The 17,965-nt window shown below is 39.6% G+C and overlaps 1 protein-coding gene across 1 annotated transcript in view; it reads right to left on the bottom strand.

Annotated features, from left to right (window-relative positions):
• Positions 1 to 467: 467 nt before the first annotated feature.
• LOC111337607 (uncharacterized) overlaps positions 468 to 17,965 on the bottom strand; it is a 23,519-nt gene continuing 6,021 nt past the window's right edge. The window contains exons 2-17 of the mRNA XM_088748638.1: positions 16,081 to 16,226; positions 15,174 to 15,425; positions 14,623 to 14,787; positions 14,363 to 14,476; positions 14,084 to 14,215; positions 13,914 to 14,010; positions 13,593 to 13,811; positions 13,048 to 13,424; positions 8,960 to 9,127; positions 8,561 to 8,671; positions 8,314 to 8,433; positions 7,647 to 7,737; positions 7,154 to 7,528; positions 2,833 to 2,964; positions 1,861 to 2,094; positions 468 to 1,235 (exon numbers count right to left, since the gene is read on the bottom strand). Of these exons, the coding sequence (XP_088604764.1) occupies positions 895 to 1,235; positions 1,861 to 2,094; positions 2,833 to 2,964; positions 7,154 to 7,528; positions 7,647 to 7,737; positions 8,314 to 8,433; positions 8,561 to 8,671; positions 8,960 to 9,127; positions 13,048 to 13,424; positions 13,593 to 13,811; positions 13,914 to 14,010; positions 14,084 to 14,215; positions 14,363 to 14,476; positions 14,623 to 14,787; positions 15,174 to 15,425; positions 16,081 to 16,226 (3,074 nt within the window). The 3' untranslated portion in view covers positions 468 to 894. The remainder of the gene's footprint in view (positions 1,236 to 1,860; positions 2,095 to 2,832; positions 2,965 to 7,153; positions 7,529 to 7,646; positions 7,738 to 8,313; positions 8,434 to 8,560; positions 8,672 to 8,959; positions 9,128 to 13,047; positions 13,425 to 13,592; positions 13,812 to 13,913; positions 14,011 to 14,083; positions 14,216 to 14,362; positions 14,477 to 14,622; positions 14,788 to 15,173; positions 15,426 to 16,080; positions 16,227 to 17,965) is intronic.

Genomic DNA, 17,965 nt, shown 5'->3' with positions numbered 1-17,965 from the left:
TAAAATCATCTCTAACAGTGACTATAAGCAGAGAGAAAAGTTGAAGAGACTGTAAGGTGCAAATCAATGAAAGTGAAAGTTAAAATTTCACGATTGGGAGGCCTATGCGCGGACTAGTGCCAGATCCCTTCGAACCATTCGTCACGGAAGCAACGTTGGCCGTGAAATCGTGGCTACGCTATTTACGCTGGGTTCCTCGAGACTTCGAGGGCACGTGGCTTCGAATTCTCTTTCCTATTCAAACACTTTGATTTCAATACCGAATTCTCGAACCTTCCAAAAACTAAAACCAGTTTTATTTGTTCTCAGGATAATTGAAAAATCGAAAGTCACTAGATGTTGAAAATGTCGTGCTAATGAGTCTTTCTCATTGGAATTAAGTTAATGATAGTACTTTGCGATACCATTTATTGTAAAAGTAATTTTTTTTAACGATGAAACGTGAACTAGTGTCACCTCTATAAATGGTCGATTACAAAATTGCCTAAATGACAAACGCACATGCGTAGCTTGATGGTAAACAGATATGTCTTTGGCGCAGCGCTAGTTAATGTCACGGTAATCCTGCGGTCATGCGCGCGCGCATAAGTGTACATATGACTGTCAATTGTTTCAGCAAGTATGAGAAGGAAAAGAGATATTTTTAATTATCTTAATTTTCACCGATACGTGTCAACATTCTGATTAAGACCTTTTCTGAATTCGTTTATTCCTTCTATAACTTTTCATCATGTTTACTCTGAATCTGCTTTACGTAACAAGCCTTTTAAACGATGTGGAGTCTGCAAGGGAAACATGCAAATTATAAGACAGTTTAATTTACTGAAATAACTTTTTTTAGCTTTTAAATCATGAGCGTTTTTTTTTTATTACACTTGATTCGACATGTTCTTTTCAAGTAGTTTCATAAAACACTTCAACTTCATCAGGTTGAAAATAATGACTTCCTGCCAGGAATGATTTGGTGAAGGAGCTGTCACGACTGTGGCCAGCTGGTGGACTGTAGGTGTATCCAAGGTCTGTGTTGGAATTTGTATTGGATGAGGCGTAGCTGTTAATGTAAAAATCGTGTCCGTTACCAAATGAGGGACCACGGTCGTAACAACCGTACATGGAATAAGCATTATGGGAACCATACACTCCTGTCTGAGACAGTTTCACTGGTCGCCAGCCTGGCTTGTTAACCAATGAGAACAAAAAGGCCGATGAACTGTACCGGTACGCACAACTGGAAGCTAATTCAGAGAGAAAAATGAAAAAAAATATTTTGTTCAAGTTTTAGACAGCCATACACACTCGGCTTTTTTTCCCGTGGACACATTATTCCTTTTTTTATTTTACAAGTATAAGGACTGTTCTGCGTTATCTGCAAAATCACGTCTACGTTTTAATCTAGTAACTTTCCAGATTGAATATCATGGGATTTTTAATCACACAATTCATTTTTATGCAGTTATTTCACCTATTTCCAACTGTGATGCTTCAATTATTTTGAAATAATTACCTTTAAGGTTATACCAGAAACTACAAGTCTCGTTTATTAGAGCAACGTATTTAAACACGTGTTGATTCGCACCTAGCCATTTCAGTTGCTCTTCGATGCTTCAACTGAATGCTTTGTTATCTAATTTTGGTGTAAAATAACATAACATACTTTATCTAAACATGGGGTTTAAACTTTACACAGTTTTATCGTGCCACGTACAAAAACACCAACTCGAAACATAAAGGGCCTGTTTGATAATTTGTTTTCTTTTTTTGTTTTTGTTTTTGTTTTTCAAGGTAGAGACCAGATATATTCTTAGATTTTAATTTTAGCGAAGAGAAAAGGCAAGCAAACTTGATCAGTCATGCACTTACTCCATGACGTGCTGGTGTATCCACCAAAGATGTATTTTCCCACACGGACAATGGTCACTGTCGGCCCTTTGTTGTCACACAATGAGTGGAAGGTAGTGCTGGCCCAACCATCCACTGTTGCTCGCCAACAGCCCTTCCAGTAAGAAGACTGGCTCTGCACAACAGGGCTTAACCAACTGCTCAGGGTTCCAAGGTAAGTGTCATCGTTTGCCAATATTGCCGAATAACCCAGGCCTTAAAACAGGAAATAAATATTATTCAGTTTCAGTTTAGTTTATTAGATTCGCCGACAGGCAGGGACACCGCAACAGTTTGCGCCAATAACTACGGGCCTAGTAAACCCACCCATCCAACCCCAGGGGAGAACATCCACCACACAGTAATCTCGTGCGCGAGAAATTAACGTCTCCTACCCCTAACCCTGCAGGAGACGGAGCACACGGTTTATTTCACCTTTGACCCCCTTTTTGTTTCATTGCCATAACATTTTTACATGTGAATGTGTAAAGATGTCGAACATTGACACAACACCAGCAAGCAACTAAACATAAGAAAATTCGTTGGTGATGCAAAGCATAAACTACTGAGGTTCCTGAGACAGGAAACTTGTCTACTTCTGCGAAGTTATGTTAATCAGTACAATAGGAATGGGATGAATTTTGAACTCAATTATCACATGCGGAATACAGTTTTCATGTATGCAAAAATAAAATGAAAAACAATCTTCCAAAATTATTTTTTCAGATAAATAAAAGGCTCAGAGGAGATTTTGAAATCAGCTCTTTTCCTATCAAAGTTTGATAAGAAAGCCAGAGTTCGGTTAAAATCTCGAGCGGAGTACAAACACCAAAACTTTCACTTCCCTGCTTAGCCGACGGTTTCTTGTTAAAGTTAAAATATTTCCGTTCTTAAAAGTTTTGGGCATAAAGGGCTATAAAAATGTATTTCAAGTTGTTTTTCAACACATCTCACCTGCATAGTAATAACAATCAAATCCATCTCCAAGATATCCAGCTTTACACTTGCACTTGTACGAGCCACGTTCATTTGTACACGTGGCCAGCTTGTGACAATAATTCAGGTCATGTTGGCATTCATCTAAGTCTAGTAATGATATAAAATGGAGTAGTAAACACTTTTAACAGAGAAGAAACAGAAAAGGTTAAGTTAGGCCCCTCAAACCTAGTTTCCCTCTTACTGACAACGCGTATTTCCGTACCCGGAACTGATTAGGAGTATCGCTGATATCCACGCCTTCCACTCCCTCTTAGAAGACCTTCGAAAGTTCTGGCCAGACCTCTCACACCTCCACGCTAACTATTTCACAAAAACGTCAGACTGTACAGCTGAAACTCGTAGCAAGAGGGTCAAATTTGAGTCTCACAATTGTTATGGAGAGCGTTGTGTTACATAATTCCTAAAAATAGAACTAAAGACGTTTTTGGAACGCTTAGTCATCCTAACTCCTTGAGAATTTTTTAATGGAACTCTCTAGAACCCTTAGTCAGCATATTTTGTTATGATGCAATAGTAATGTAATGATACTAAGAATAGTTGTATTACAGATCCCTAAAATGTTCAAGGACATTCTGAAAAACATGTATAAGGGAGTCGCGATCGGTTAAAGTCAGACCTTTTTCAGTGAGTTAGTGTTGTCACGAAGGGCCCAGAGGAGCTAGTGTTATTACAGAGCCCGACTACAGAAAGTTGTTGGAGTTATTTACTGTTATTGGAATCGTCAGCCGTGTGGAAGGCTACGTTGAAAAAAGTTAAGTGGACATCAATACGTTACTTGGATCTTTGAAGACAACCGTGAGTTATGCAGTAGTACACTGAGATTATAGTTTTATAGAGGGCTTTAGGATAAGAGGATAGCTATTGTATTGGTTATTGGTATCGCTCCGTAGTAAGATTATTGCGTCAGTTAATAATAAAAGTAGTTGAGTTGGTAGGAGTTGTATCTTTCTGTCGGTTGAGAAAATATTGTAACACAATAAATTATTGTGTCGTTTGACATGGTTAAGTTGGCTGGTACCAGTTTTCATCTTTTTGATGGTTTGTAACTTTGAAAGAATACTGTTAAGGACATTAGCCAGAAGGCTCATTTTTTGATTCATTATTGATTAGTTGACTAATTTCAGAATGATATTAGATAGCCACATAGTAACAATGCCTATCTGTTTTTCTGTATTTCTATTGGTTTTGTAATCGGACCTTTCAGCGTCAGCACGCGCATATAAAAGGCAAGTTTAGCGTCCCTTTAATCAGTTCTTTGTAAGTTTTGAATAACCTTGGTAAACTTTCGCCCTGGCACAAGCGGGACCGATATGTGAGTACCTTTTTAACTGACCCAGTGACCCCATGATTTTTTTCAGTGATTGCTTTTGGCACTTGAAAAAGAAAATGCAAAAAGATTTTTAAAAAATTCTACGGAGAGGAATTTCAGAAAATCTAGAAAAAAGGCAGTTTTGAGACATCGCAAATTTCCTTCCGTAGAATTTTCTATTTTTTTTTCTAATTATTCCTTTCGACGTTAATATCATATTGGAACATTTAAAAGAAGGGGTCACCGGACTTGTTTTCATGCAATTGCTTTCGTGAGTTTAGCAATTTCCACACGCGTTCTTGCGCATTTACAAATCTGGATTCTATAAGATCGACATCTGCTCATGATCTGTTATAACTACCGCTGACAATTGCGTGTGCTCGCGCGCGCGCCTACGACCTGATGTTTACAGACGTTTACTGCTAATTAAGAAAATCATTAAACAGCTGTCAAAGACAGCCTCCCGGGCTCATCTTAAAAATCCTACACACGACCTCTGGCTATATCATATTAGTATATAATAAAACAGTGGATAGCGTTGAAGGCGCGCTCTGATTGGCTAGTCAAACTCCGAATATCCTTTGCTATTTACCTCCGATTAACTCGGGAAAAAATGGCGTCCCGGTTTGCATCCGTGACAAGCGAAGAAATTACTCAAATTAACGACGAAGCAGTTTCTGAAAACACAAAGAAAGCGACTAAATTTGATTTGGCCGTGTTTAAAGGTAATGGTGTAAGTTTTTAACCCGGAGTTTATCGATAAAAACCAATGAGAAAGGTTTTGTTTACAAATGCAAATTAATCTTGCGTAACCTGACTTGTTCACTTCCGCGCGTGAAAATGTTGGAATCGTTGCTGGAATGTATGAATTAAAATAAATTTTTGGTGGTGTATATTATCTCACTGTTTTAGTATATACTAAAACATTTATTCACCTCAGTGTCGGTGGTTAGCTGTGGATATTTACCTCGCCGCTTCGTGGCTCAGTAAATATCCACCACTAACCACCTCCACTTCGGTGAATAGTTGTTAATTATTTTCCTTTAAGTTTCAAAGTATTCATCCACTTCAGGTAGATTATCCTTCACTTGAGTTCTTCTTTTTTCGCCGTCGCAAGAGTTCATATCGGTTGAATATTTCTTTTAAATGTGAAGTGAAGAAACCTTTACTTCTCCGAAAATCGTCTTCTTTATCTTAGTTTCTATCTCCTGCATTCACAGTAGCCGCTCAACACATCAAATACAAGCTCTTAGGTAAACTTCTCACAAAAGTAGAAAAAATTCCACGCACCGCAATCTTTGTTTCGAATTTTCATCTTTTTATCTCGCGCTTCTTTCGCACTTTTCTCTCGCGCGCGTCACGCAAGAGGGACTTGTTCCCCACGCGAGGAAACTGGTACGAGCCACCTTAGTCTCGCGCTTCTTTCGCACGTTTCTCTCGCGCGTGGCGCAAGAGTGACTTGTTCCCCGCGCGAGGAAACTAATACCAGGCACTAGGGAAAAAGATTGTTACCGCGCTATTTAAAGTGTAACCAACATAAACTATATATCAATGGAAAGATTTTGAAATGTGTTTTCTAGCAAAAGTTGTTTCGTTTTGACTTGATGCAGTCGTAAAGCGACTAAGGTGGGACAGGTCGAAACGGACGATGTTTCTTTGAGCAAATTAATCGGGTATCAAATCTACCCACACAAGTAAAACCTCTGCACAGTTCCAGTCCTAATGGGTTGGTCTTAAAAACCATGTGGGTTTCTTTACATATTCCTAGTGGTTGCTTTGCAATCCATCTGTGAATTTTGGTTATCAAAAGTTTTCCAATACGCGTTACGTCGGAGACCATCGTGGGATATCACTTTTAAAAAACGGAAAAGCCCCACACGTTTTTTTTAGATTGATATCATGGGAGCCTTCGGACCAAATTTCGAGTCGATACGAAAAGATTTCATACCCTATTAATTCGTCCAAAGAAGACACACCCGCGTAAAAACGAAGAGGGTTTTTTTCGCTTCCAAAGTTTTTCAAACATCTCACGCTTTTGGTGAACCACATGCCAAGTTATGTCAACACTCTGAAAAACTCGAAATGCCGACCGCTAATAGAAACACTGGAGCGGAGGCCCAGAAGACTCTTCACGCAGGATTGCTAATCTACTTTGGTTCTTCACCACTTTCCGATGCAAGTTTCAGGCGGAGGCAGAATTTTTCGATAGGCGAGCAGCAAAGACTGTTCATACCACGAGCCCTTGTCCGATTCGTCGAGATTTTACTCCATTCTTCATCGAAATCCTTCCATGTCTGGCTATTACGGCCAGGCTTCTTTCTAGCTTTAACCCACAAGCTCTTTTCCTTTTACGCGTAACTCGACTCACTATTTCACTACCTGCTACGGTAAACACCTGAAACTGACATACGAAGATGTTTATGCGACTAACACTACCCCGGATGTTCTACTGAAACAAAAACATTACGGGAGTCTAGTTTGTTTTGTCACAATACAATTGGCTTTTTGCACTCAAGCGGTTCAAAGAGTTTTTAGTTCGAAAAAAGGTTTTTGTAAATAACCCGAGTGCGTTTCATTATTTGAAAATATCCTTTTTGAAAAACTTTAGTTAAAACAGTAATGCTTTGTTTGCGGTGTAAAAAACATTTTGTCTTAATTTGACTCCCGAAGGCCTTCTGTATCCCTAACCAAGATATCCAGTATTCTCAGTGCCTCTATCAAAAAGTAGAAATTGTTATCAGTTAACTGTCCTGAAAAGAAACGTGGCAAACTGCTACGACTTATATGTGATGGACTGACATCTTGTACAGGGGAAAACATTTCAAGCTGCTTCACGCTTCCAAAACCAGGGCAAGCCCAGAAAAAAACTGAATCATTATATTAATACACCAACCTAATAATTGTAAAACATGAAGCACGTGAAAAGGGTATGTTAAAAGCTTTTTTAACTATATATGTTTGACTTACCTTTCTTACAAGTAAACTGATGGCAATCACTACACTGCACGTCGTTCCATTCATAGCTGTATTTCACACCAAGTGCGTGCACACAATCTTCTTCTTTTAAATTATTTGGCTGATTCTTGGCCCAGGCTGTAAAGTTTCCAAGTCCATGGTCAACCCAAGTAAAGTCACCCTCTATTGATCTGTCATTAAAACCCAACCAAGATTTATCTCCATTATGGCGATGCTGAATGTAAACATTTTCTTCATTATTGATGACATCAACAAGGACTGAGTTCTCTTGTCTACATTTTGTTACTGCTGTGGTCCAATCTGCACAGGTATCACTTGTAGAATAACAGAAACCATTGAAGTAGCTCCATCCGGGTTTGCAGATGTCTGGAAATAAATGCATTATTTAATCCTGAATATAGTAACAAAATTTAATTCCTATGTGACAAGGTTTTCGAACCGAATTGCATCTTCTCCGTCTACTAAATATTGGTTGCATACAGACCTGATAGGACTGCATAATTCACTGACACAGGATCATATCTGGTCTCGTACAGTTCCTTGACGCAGACTCTGAATCCAGACTCATTCATGTTCTGCAAATAGTTCAAAGTTCTTCTATAATATAAAGAAATTCTACATTTCTATCTTAATCGAGAATTGAGAAATTTGGCACCGCCCTTACGCGAAACGGCAAACGTCAGCTTGGCCTTTCACCTTTCAGGTAAAATAGCGTGAACCTTGCTGCTTTAGCTTCGCGTGAGTTCACTTCACGGTGGATTTGAAGGCGCCCTTGTACGACTTAAAAGGAATAGTTTGGTTCCCTTTTTACAGCACATTACTTCTACTCTGTGAGAGGAAAAGTGGAGAAAATCACACGTACACTGCAAAAGTGAAACAGATCACTTTCGCATAGAAACGGCAAAGCGCAACTGGCAAACGTGAAAAAATAGCGAGAAAAACAAGGTCACGTGGTCACTCTTGCCGTTCAAGTTTCGCGTAAACGTGGTGCTAAATCTCTCTTTTGTCCTCTACTACATCCTTTAAGAGGAGTTAAAAACGGAAAGTAGGGTAAAAGTGTATGGCTATTTTTTGATGACTTTTGATAATCAAGCAATTATTGTTAAGCCGATATAATAAGTTTTAAGGTTTACCAAGTAAAAAGCTCTTACCTCAATCCACACAGATATTCCGTTATGAACTGGCGCCAAGTTTCCACTCGCTGTTGTGCTGTGATTGGCTGATATTTGGACGGATGGTGTCGCATTGTAACTTCGTGTAAAGTGTACAAACTGTCAGTAAGATGAAAAACAGATATTGGAGAAAATTCTTGAATAATTGTTTTCCTGAGCATCAGCGTTAATTACTCTAATTTTCCATAATCGCAGTGCTCGACTCAGACTTACACTGTACACTTACCTCGCAGTAAGCGTTGTTGTCTTCATCTGTTGGTGGATCCGTATTTGGAAAGTTTACAGAGCCATGTTCAGTGAAGAGTGGTTTATGTAACTTAGCAAACGCAAACCAGGTCTGTAAAGAACCAGTGCAAAAAAAAAAAGAAAAAGACTTATTTCTAGTGAGTACCGTAACGCATTCTTCAATGAGTTACAGATGATTTTACACATTAAAATGCCTTAAAATTCGATGAAAAAAATTGTAATGGAATGAAACTAACAGAATTCTAGTCAAATTTTGGGCAGAAATGCAAAGGTCCAAGCATGGTACTGAATTAAGCCGATACCTTAATGAGACTGAAGAAAACATCCCTAATCTCAGAGCTTCATCGATTTTAAAACAGAGAGAAAGCATATCACATACCACATAAATGTCCTGATGCTTGCCGTCAAAGTTTTGTAGTTCCCGTAAACAAGCCTTGAACGAGTCCTTGGTTACATCTTCTGTCCAGATCAACGCAGCGTCGTGTTCCTTTCCACTTTTTTGGTGATCAGACGTCACAAGAACAACTGGTGATTCCTTAAACTTGTCCTGAACACATGAAAATAAACAATCTCATCACTCATCTTTCTTCATTTTGGCAGCTTTTTTTAAAATTGAGTTTGGTCTGCATTGATCATGACAAAGTCATCTGAATCATTATTAATTTGCAGTGGGGTCAAATATTAAAATGATATCAAAGTTTAGTGAATTGCTGTCTGTTTCAAACTTTTTTACCTAACGTCTTTTCACTATCACCATAATTGTTATAGTTATAATAGTAACAATAATAATGAATATTATTGTTATGATTATTATTGTTATGATTATCTACCGAAGACCTGCGTATGCGGAGATTTCTTTGATGTGGATCTTGCGATGATCTGCAGGAGGGGTGGTTTTGTGATTCAACGTCACAACGAGCTTCAAGATCTATAGGCTGACCTGCTATGCATATTATCTGGTGATGTCGAGGTGGAGCCGATTCTTCAGCAGATAACAGGGGAGACCTTGAATAGGGGTTCGAACAGAGCCCGCGACGCACGTCTCGACATACACGCCCGAGGTTTCTGGGAGCGACAGAGATCTGCATTCTTTGATGTTCGGGTATGCCACCCAAATGCAGAATCCTACCGCGAAAAGACTCCCGAGCAAGTTTACAGGCAGCATGAGAGAGAGAAGAAACGTCAGTATGCCAACATGGTCATGGAGGTCGAACAAGGAACTTTTACGCCTTTAGTATTTAGTACAACAGGTGGAATGGGCACAGAATGTAAAATAGACCATAAACGTTTAGCTGAGCTAGTATCAAATAAGAAGGGAGAGAGCTATGCAAGCACCGTGTCATGGATTTAAGCCAAGGTGTCATTTCCGCTCATTCGTTCAGCTTTGCTATGCCTAAGAGGATCACGATCCATCAGAAGAACCCTCGATATCATCGAGAAATCTCTAAGATCCAGCAATGTCTAAAATCTTTGAATATCTTATTCATCAACAATTGACAGTTCACTTAGAGAAGATTCCTCATAAATTCTATATTTGGATACAGAAAATATCATGGGTGCCCGACGGCGCTCCTTGCACTCACTGAACAGTGGAAGGAAGATCTTGCTAATCATAACATTACTGGCACAGTAGCCATTGATTTAAGTAAGGCCTTTACCTGTCTACCACATGACTTAATTCTGGAAAAACTTAAATTCTATGACTCAGGTGATCAGGTGCTACCTTTAATGCGAAGCTATCTCTCTTCTCACCCTCAAAGAGTGAAGCTTGCCACCACCGTCTCCACGTGGCAAGGGGTGTTAAAAGGAGTCCCTCAAGGCTCTGTGTTAGAACCTACATTGTTTAATATTTTTATTAATGATTTGGCGTATGCAAGAACACGATGCAGGATTCAGTATTAATCATGCGGATGATACAAATATCCATTTATTATTCTAAGTGAGGTGGCTCTCCCATAAGCCTGGTGGCTTCTTGGGTCTCCTCGCCTTCTAACTGTTATCGCTGTAATTAACTATTTTTTTAATTGTTAAAATAAGGCAAATAAAGATGATGATGATGATGATGATGATGGTTTATTCAAAATGGCATGAGAACTAATCCGGAAAAGTACCAAGCTATGGTCCTTGGCAGAACAGAAGATAAGCTACTCCTTCAATCGGGTAAAATTGATATCAGAACCGCAGAAAAGACTAACCTCTTGGGGGTTGTACTCGATAGTAAGCTTAAATTGATGATCAAGTTTCGAGTATCTGCCGCAAAGTGAGTGCTCAAACAAACGCGCTTAATAGACTGCAAAATATTTTACAACTTAAAACCAAGGAATCGTTATATCGTTCGTTCATACTACCGAATTTTTATTACTGCAACCAAGTTTGGCACCATTGCGGAAAAAGAAACACTGCAAAAATCGAAAAAGTCAATGAAAGGGCGTTGAGATATGTCTATAATGATAAACATGCATCTTATCAGCATCTCTTGGATAGGATAAGACTACCCTCCATGGAATCTCGAGGAATTCAGGACACGTTACTGACAACACATAACATCATATCGAACAAAGCACCACGGGCAATTAGGAGTCTTATTAACTTACGCTCATTTAAGTACAATCTCAGGCGCCAAGAATATGTCTTATCTTTACCTAAAGTTAACACTACCAAATATGGACTCAAGTCATGGAGATATTTTGCAGCCAAGAAATGGAATGCACTCTCAAATGACATTACAATAAAAGCGGGCACCAAAGAAATAGTAAACAGAATTAGATCGTTAAATTTCGAGGATTACTAGATTAGTAACGTTAGTTTTAATAGTAGCTTGATTGCGGCGGAAATGTTGTAATAACAGTTTTAAATAGCTTTTAATCAGTATTTAATTTATGATTTTACCCGCTGTGATATTAGCGTTGTTAGTTGTTAGGTTTTCATTAGGTACTAAGTGGAATACCTGTAAACTAGCTCTTAAGCTAAGCGTCTTTCCACATTAAATGAGGTATGTATGCATGTATGTATGTATCTTGAGCAGTGCGTCAACGATAAAGTCGAGGAATGGGTAGGGCAAGTGACAAAATTGGCTGAGTTTGCTCTGTCGCAGCCCCAGCTGGCTTGCTACCCAGCGTTCGCTTTTCGATTAAAACACCGCTGGACGTACTCTCTGAGAACTCTGCCTGACATAGAGGATCTACTCGCGCCTCTGGAGCGTGCAATGGCTGATGCCCTAATACCGTCTATTACAGGTAATAAATGAACACAAGCTGAACGCGAGCTGCTGGCGTTGCCAGCGAGAATGGGAGGCATGGGCCTAATAAATCCAAGTCAAGTAGCAGCCGTAGAGTATGTAGCATCGGCTAATATCGCTGGTCCATTAGCCCAACAAATAGAATCACAGGCGCGTGAGCCACCAGACGAAAATGAAATACACGCTGTGCAACGGGAAATGAGCCAAATGAAAAATCAGTATCTGAAGTAAAAACTTGATGAGGTGAAGCGCTTGATTTGTGGAAAAACTTTAAGAGATGTGGACCTTGTCACTCAGAAGAGTGCTTCTAGTTGGCTTACTGTTTTGCCAATTAAAGATATGAATTTTAAATTTAAACAAGAGTGAGTTTCGAGACGCTGTGAGACTCAGACAACGGCTGACAAGTTCCTGATACGCCCTCTCTCTGTGTTTGCGGGAACATCTTCATTTTTGATCATGCTATGATATGCAAACAGGGCGAATTTATCATACGAACTTATCAGTTTTTCAGACATCACAAGAGAAGAGTTGAATAGGGAGCTCACACCGCCCCTAATGCACGACTGGGTATAGTTGCTAGGTGATTCTAGGAGAGGAGAGGCAGAGGTCGGCTTTTTTTGATGTGAGAGTGTGCCACCCAAATGCAGACACCTATAGAGATATGGATCCAGAACAGATATTCAGGCAGCAAGAAGCAGAGAAGAAGCGTCAATACGCAAGCCGCCTGTTAGAAGTAGAGCAAGCTACATTCACGCCATTAGGTTTTCGCAAGACAGGTGGAATGGCGATGGAATGTGAACGATACCATAGTAGACTTGCTAAGCTACTTGCTACAAAGAAGGGCGAAAGCTATGTGACTACCATGTCATGGATCAGGGCAAGAGTGTCCTTTGCGCTGCTGAGATCAGCATTACTTTGCTCTTAAGTAAACTCTCCTAGAAACTCGAGAGCCTCGTAAAGAAGTTTCCAGCCTAGTTTTTTTGTCAGATTTTTTTGAAAGCTAAGTTACTATCTTGTTTTCTTCTTATATATTTGATTGTTATGCAAATAGGTTTTAACTTTATTGCTATTAATATTATTATTATTATTGTTATTATCATCAACTAAAAAAAAATTATTATCAGTATTATTTGTTGTTTTTATCCTCATTTAAGCCAATGAAACGAGAATGAAACCGGATGTACAAAAGAATTATCTGGATGCATACAACTATTTAAATAGTAAATTACCTTTCGAAACGTCACATCTGCACAATTCGTTCCTGACCACCATTTTGTCATTTTAATTCTTCCCGTCATTCCCTCGGGTGGGGCTCCTTGGTACGCCATCCAATCAATGGTGGCGAAAGGATTGAAGTTGTTTCCATTCCTCCCAGATTGCATTGCGCAGACTTTAAAATTTTGATTGTTGACTTTTTCTGTCCAAAATGTGATAGCATGATGCACCGTGTCGGAGTCATTCAGGTTCATGTGACTAAGGGTGATCTGCACTTGAACTTCTTTGTTCGGATAGAAGCGGTATGGTGGGAATACCACTAGTTTGCAGCTTGAGTCTGACCATTTGGGAACTCGAAAGAGCTTCACCCGACCATGAATGATTGGAAAGCCTGTAAACATTGGAAACGCTAAAGTTCTAAACCAGTTGTGACCAATTTTTTTCCTATTATACCTCATGCAAGTTTCCAGAGGTTTCAATCAGCATTTGAAAATCCTAAATTCTGTGTCTGTGTTGTTAGTGGAAGACAAAGTTTCTTCTCGTAGTAATAAGGCCTTACCCTCACAGCTGCCAGGATGATACAAGGTATTATTGTCCAGTCCCTTGCAGAAGCTCAATTTGTACAGGCATTCATTGTCATATGTCGTTCCATTTTCCGTGCAGACAGGGTCTTTATACGACGGGCAGTTGTCGTCACATACACACCGAGCTTCATGGGCACTGTAAGTTTTGCAGACTCCGAATGATGGGCAGAACACATTTAGACAGGGATCGAGATCTGTGAATGTGAAGCAAAATGATAGTTAACTCATAATTAAAGAAAGACACCAATGCAACGATATCAAATAATTGCACTGATACATTCAAGTTGAACCCAAACCTCCAATAACGACGTAGCTAACAGACAGAGGGTCGTGTTTGCTTCCTGTTCCACTCAAGTCTTTGACACAAATCCTCATGGATGTGGGGCTAACTTCCTACACAGAGACCAGAGAGCACAAGTTGAAACAACAGCAGAATAACAACCATAAAATCAGAGCGATCATTTACCTCAACCCAGGCTGATATGATGTTATTTTTGGGTGAGACAAGGCTTTTCATGCTGACTTGAGGGTTGTACAAATGATGCACAGACACAAGGACAACAGGTGAGGCATAAAAGGTTGTGTTGAACTGCACCTCCTGTAAAAATTAAAGAGAGAACAAATTTATAGGAGAGAAAATCTGTATGGTACTAAGTAGCTCAGCTCTGTTTTGAAAACGAAGGTTTTTTTTTACCTTGAAATAGCTCCTCAAACTTCACAGTAAACGAGACTAGATTTCAATCACTTGACAAAATCCATAATTGTCTTCAGCCGTTGGCGGGTTACTGTTTGGAAAATCTGCTTCTCCTGACAGCGTAAAATTAAATTCAGAGCCATTGCCAACAAATGCAAACCAGTCCTGGAATAAATGAATGCAAAGCATGAGTTGCCGTCAAACAAAGTATAAGGTTATCAGACTAGAAAAAACAAAAAAACAAAAAGAAGAAAACAGTAAAGTTAGCTTACACGCTCACCCACAAAAACTACAGTAGATGTATCTCTTACCACAATGGTGTCTCGATGTTTTCCATCGAAGGGCAGGAACTCCCGGATGCACACCTCGAAACTTCTGGAATTTACATTTTCCAACCAAACATACATAGCGTCATTTGGCTTTGTGTCACGTGTGTACTTAGCTGACACAAACACGGATGGTCCTCCAAGAAAACTCTGCAAGGTTTTTGGATCATATATGAATTTATGTCTATGGAGTAAATTCACCTTAGATCCAATAAAAACCATTCAGCTAGACAACATATCATGGCCACAAGTTAAAGGTTTATATGTTGGATATCTTGTCTTTCATTGGCTGAGAGCGAAAAGCTCGAAATCTTTCTTAAATCTTCCTTTCTTTACCTTGCAAGGTCTGGACTTTACAACCCACCACCGAAATTTCTGAGCATTGAGTGGCCTGTTTAAATGAGCATGGAAATGTGTTCCACATGAAATGGTGGGATTCACTTTGCAAGTTGGTCTAAAGTCTTTCTTATTAGGGTAGAACATGCTCAGAAGGGTTTGACCTCAGTTTTGTTTTTTATTTCCTTATTTCTTCTTACCTGTGAGAAGGTAACTTTGTCACACTTAGTTTCGGTTGTCCATATTCCACTAAAAGAAACACTACCACGCGTCATTTGTGGATGATCTTGGAAAGCCAACCAGTTGATGATTCCTGTACCATTTGATCCAATGCCAGACTCACGAGCACACACTTCAAAGTCACGTGTAGTAACCGACTTAACCCACATAGCTGACGGTGAATGGACGCGTGAGAACGCCTCACCATGGCTGACCGTCACGTGAACGTTAACCTGCAATTTTGAAGCCAGGGCGCGCAAGGCATTATCAGTTACTTGATGATAATGAGATTGACTTGTACACGCATTTCAAGCGAAATAACTCAACATTCTCAAACAGTCCACGTATCGTGCTGTTCTCTGGAGCGTACGTGCCAGAGGTGTCTCGTCTTTTCAGATTCCAAAGCTTCAAAGTTAATTGTGTCTAATTTGTCTTTCGATGCCCGTTCTTAATCTCTGGAATTTTAATTTACGGTGCCAAATAGAGTGTTAATTACGACGAAATATCTTACGTCAAAACACAAACTGAAGTTATTAGGATACTATGAGTGCTATCCAGGGAAATGTGGTCACAATTGGCGCTGTGGCAACCGAGCAAGGAAAAGATCAGCTTATTACACTGACCTCTTAAAGCGAGACACGAGCTGGTGAGCTCAGGTAAAACAAGAAACGTATTTCATGTGGGGAGAAGTAAAGTGGAATAGATTTAGTTGACAAAGTTACGGGATCAACAAAATCGAGTGGACCTAGAGATTGGTCAAAAAATGACATCGATCGAGTGGAAAGACGCTAATATTCCCTGAGTGTTGCTCGACCGAAGACCTTTCATTACTACATGGCGCTTTTGGATGGTGCCTTGAAGTGTTCCGGATCACCGACTAGTACTTACCGTCCCCGATCCAGTGAATGTCTTGGGGAATACAACGTTTGTGCAACGAGGCAGTCGGCAGTGTTGAGAAGGTGAACACGCACTGCTGCAGCTCCAACCCTGCAGAGTCTGAGAAATGTTGACCCTACCAGTTTGGAGAGTGTTACCTACAGGTAAGGAGATGTGTCTTTATCAAAAGAACCAGTTGGCATTGTAACGTGACTTAGAAGTTCAGACAGAAAAAAACAACGCATATTAAAGTTAGTGATTTGACGAACATGTAAGAGTACGTCTCCATCACTGAACCCTTTGATCTTAGAGCAATTTTCAATTGCGTTATGTCGATTATCCAGAATAGTTCTACTTTTTTAGTTAACTTTACATGCGCATCACCCTATCAAAACATTAGATGCAAAACTGAAATCAATCTCGATTTGGTTGCTCTTATTTTCACCGCTTTCAAGGGTCACTGTTTTTACTTTGCGTTATTACTGGCTTAGTTGATGTCAGCTTTCGTTTTGCCTGACCATTATCAAATTGTTTTTGGTTTTTCAACACTTCGAAAACTATTGCACTTGGCCTATAGTTTTCAGTGTCTCGCAGTTGCATGATTGTGTCCCTTAATACGAAGATATATATTTTCCTATAGAAGCTTATCCAACAGATAATGCAGATCAATTCCATTGGACGGGAAGTTGAGAGACCCTGGGAACGAGGTTGAAGACTTTGCAGAGGCCTACTCTGGGGCCTTAAGTCGCCGTAACTTAACTCGCAGGACCAATACTCATGGTCTTTAAATAAGTGAGGAGAATTTTCTACCTTTCTATTATATCAAGAAACGGATAGATATTCAAGTCTTCTCGGATAAGGACGAATAAACCGTAGGCCCCGTCTCCTGCAGGGTTAGGGGTAGGAGACGTTAAATTCCCACGCACGAGATTACTGTGTGGTGGATGTCCTCCCTTGGGGTGGGATGGGAGGGAAGGTGAGGTCGTTACATGGACTGAAGCGGCTGCCAGAGGCGCCTGATAATGCTGACGTCCGATCTCAACCTTATCATTGTAACTAGACACGTTTGTTGTTTAGAGTGCTTAAGACTCTCTTTCTAACTTTGGGCGACTTTGGGCGATTCAAGGCGACTTAAGCAAATTGGTAGAAAAAACGTTGCGACTTTAGGAGATTCAAGGCGACTTAAAGCGATTTTATATAATATTTACAGAATCCCTTGCAATAAACACAATATGATTAGAGTGGGGCGAATGGGGTCAATTGGGATGGGTGAAACCCTTCTAACATTTTCGTACCCAGGAGCGACTTAAGGCGAATTTAGGCAACTTTAGGCGACTTAAGGCGACTTAAGGCAACTTAAGGTCCCAGCGTAGGCCTTTGCAGTCAGATTTGTTCATTTGTTAATTTTTTCATTTAAACATTTTGACTTTATCAGGTGAATTAGGAAGACTATCTTTTACAAGGGGATGTTCTTCATGCAACGCAAGAGGTTACGTTAAAATGTATATCATATTTGTTTTCCAAAGATACAATATTTTTCTCTTTATTTTTTCATGAATTGATTAGGGAAAAACTAGTTTTTCGACACTTCGAAAACTATTCCATTTGGGCCATATAGTTTTCGTGTCTCGCAGTTGCATGATTGTGTCCCTTAATACGAAGATAAATATTTTCCTGTAGGAAGCTTGTGCAACAGAGAATGCAGATCACTTCTACTTGTAGATGAAAGCTAGACTTTGCAGTCAGATTTGTTAATTTTTTCATTTTAACATTTTGACCTTATCAGGTGCATTAGGATGACTATGTTTTACAAGCTGATGTTCTTCGTGCAGCGCAAGAAGTTGCGTTAAAATATATACCGTATTTGTTTTCCATAGATACTAGTGAGAAGAATTTG

This window comes from Stylophora pistillata, chromosome 2, assembly GCF_964205215.1.
Source record: "Stylophora pistillata chromosome 2, jaStyPist1.2, whole genome shotgun sequence".
Classification (NCBI taxonomy): domain Eukaryota; kingdom Metazoa; phylum Cnidaria; class Anthozoa; order Scleractinia; family Pocilloporidae; genus Stylophora; species Stylophora pistillata.
This window is presented reverse-complemented; position numbering and strand designations above follow the sequence as displayed.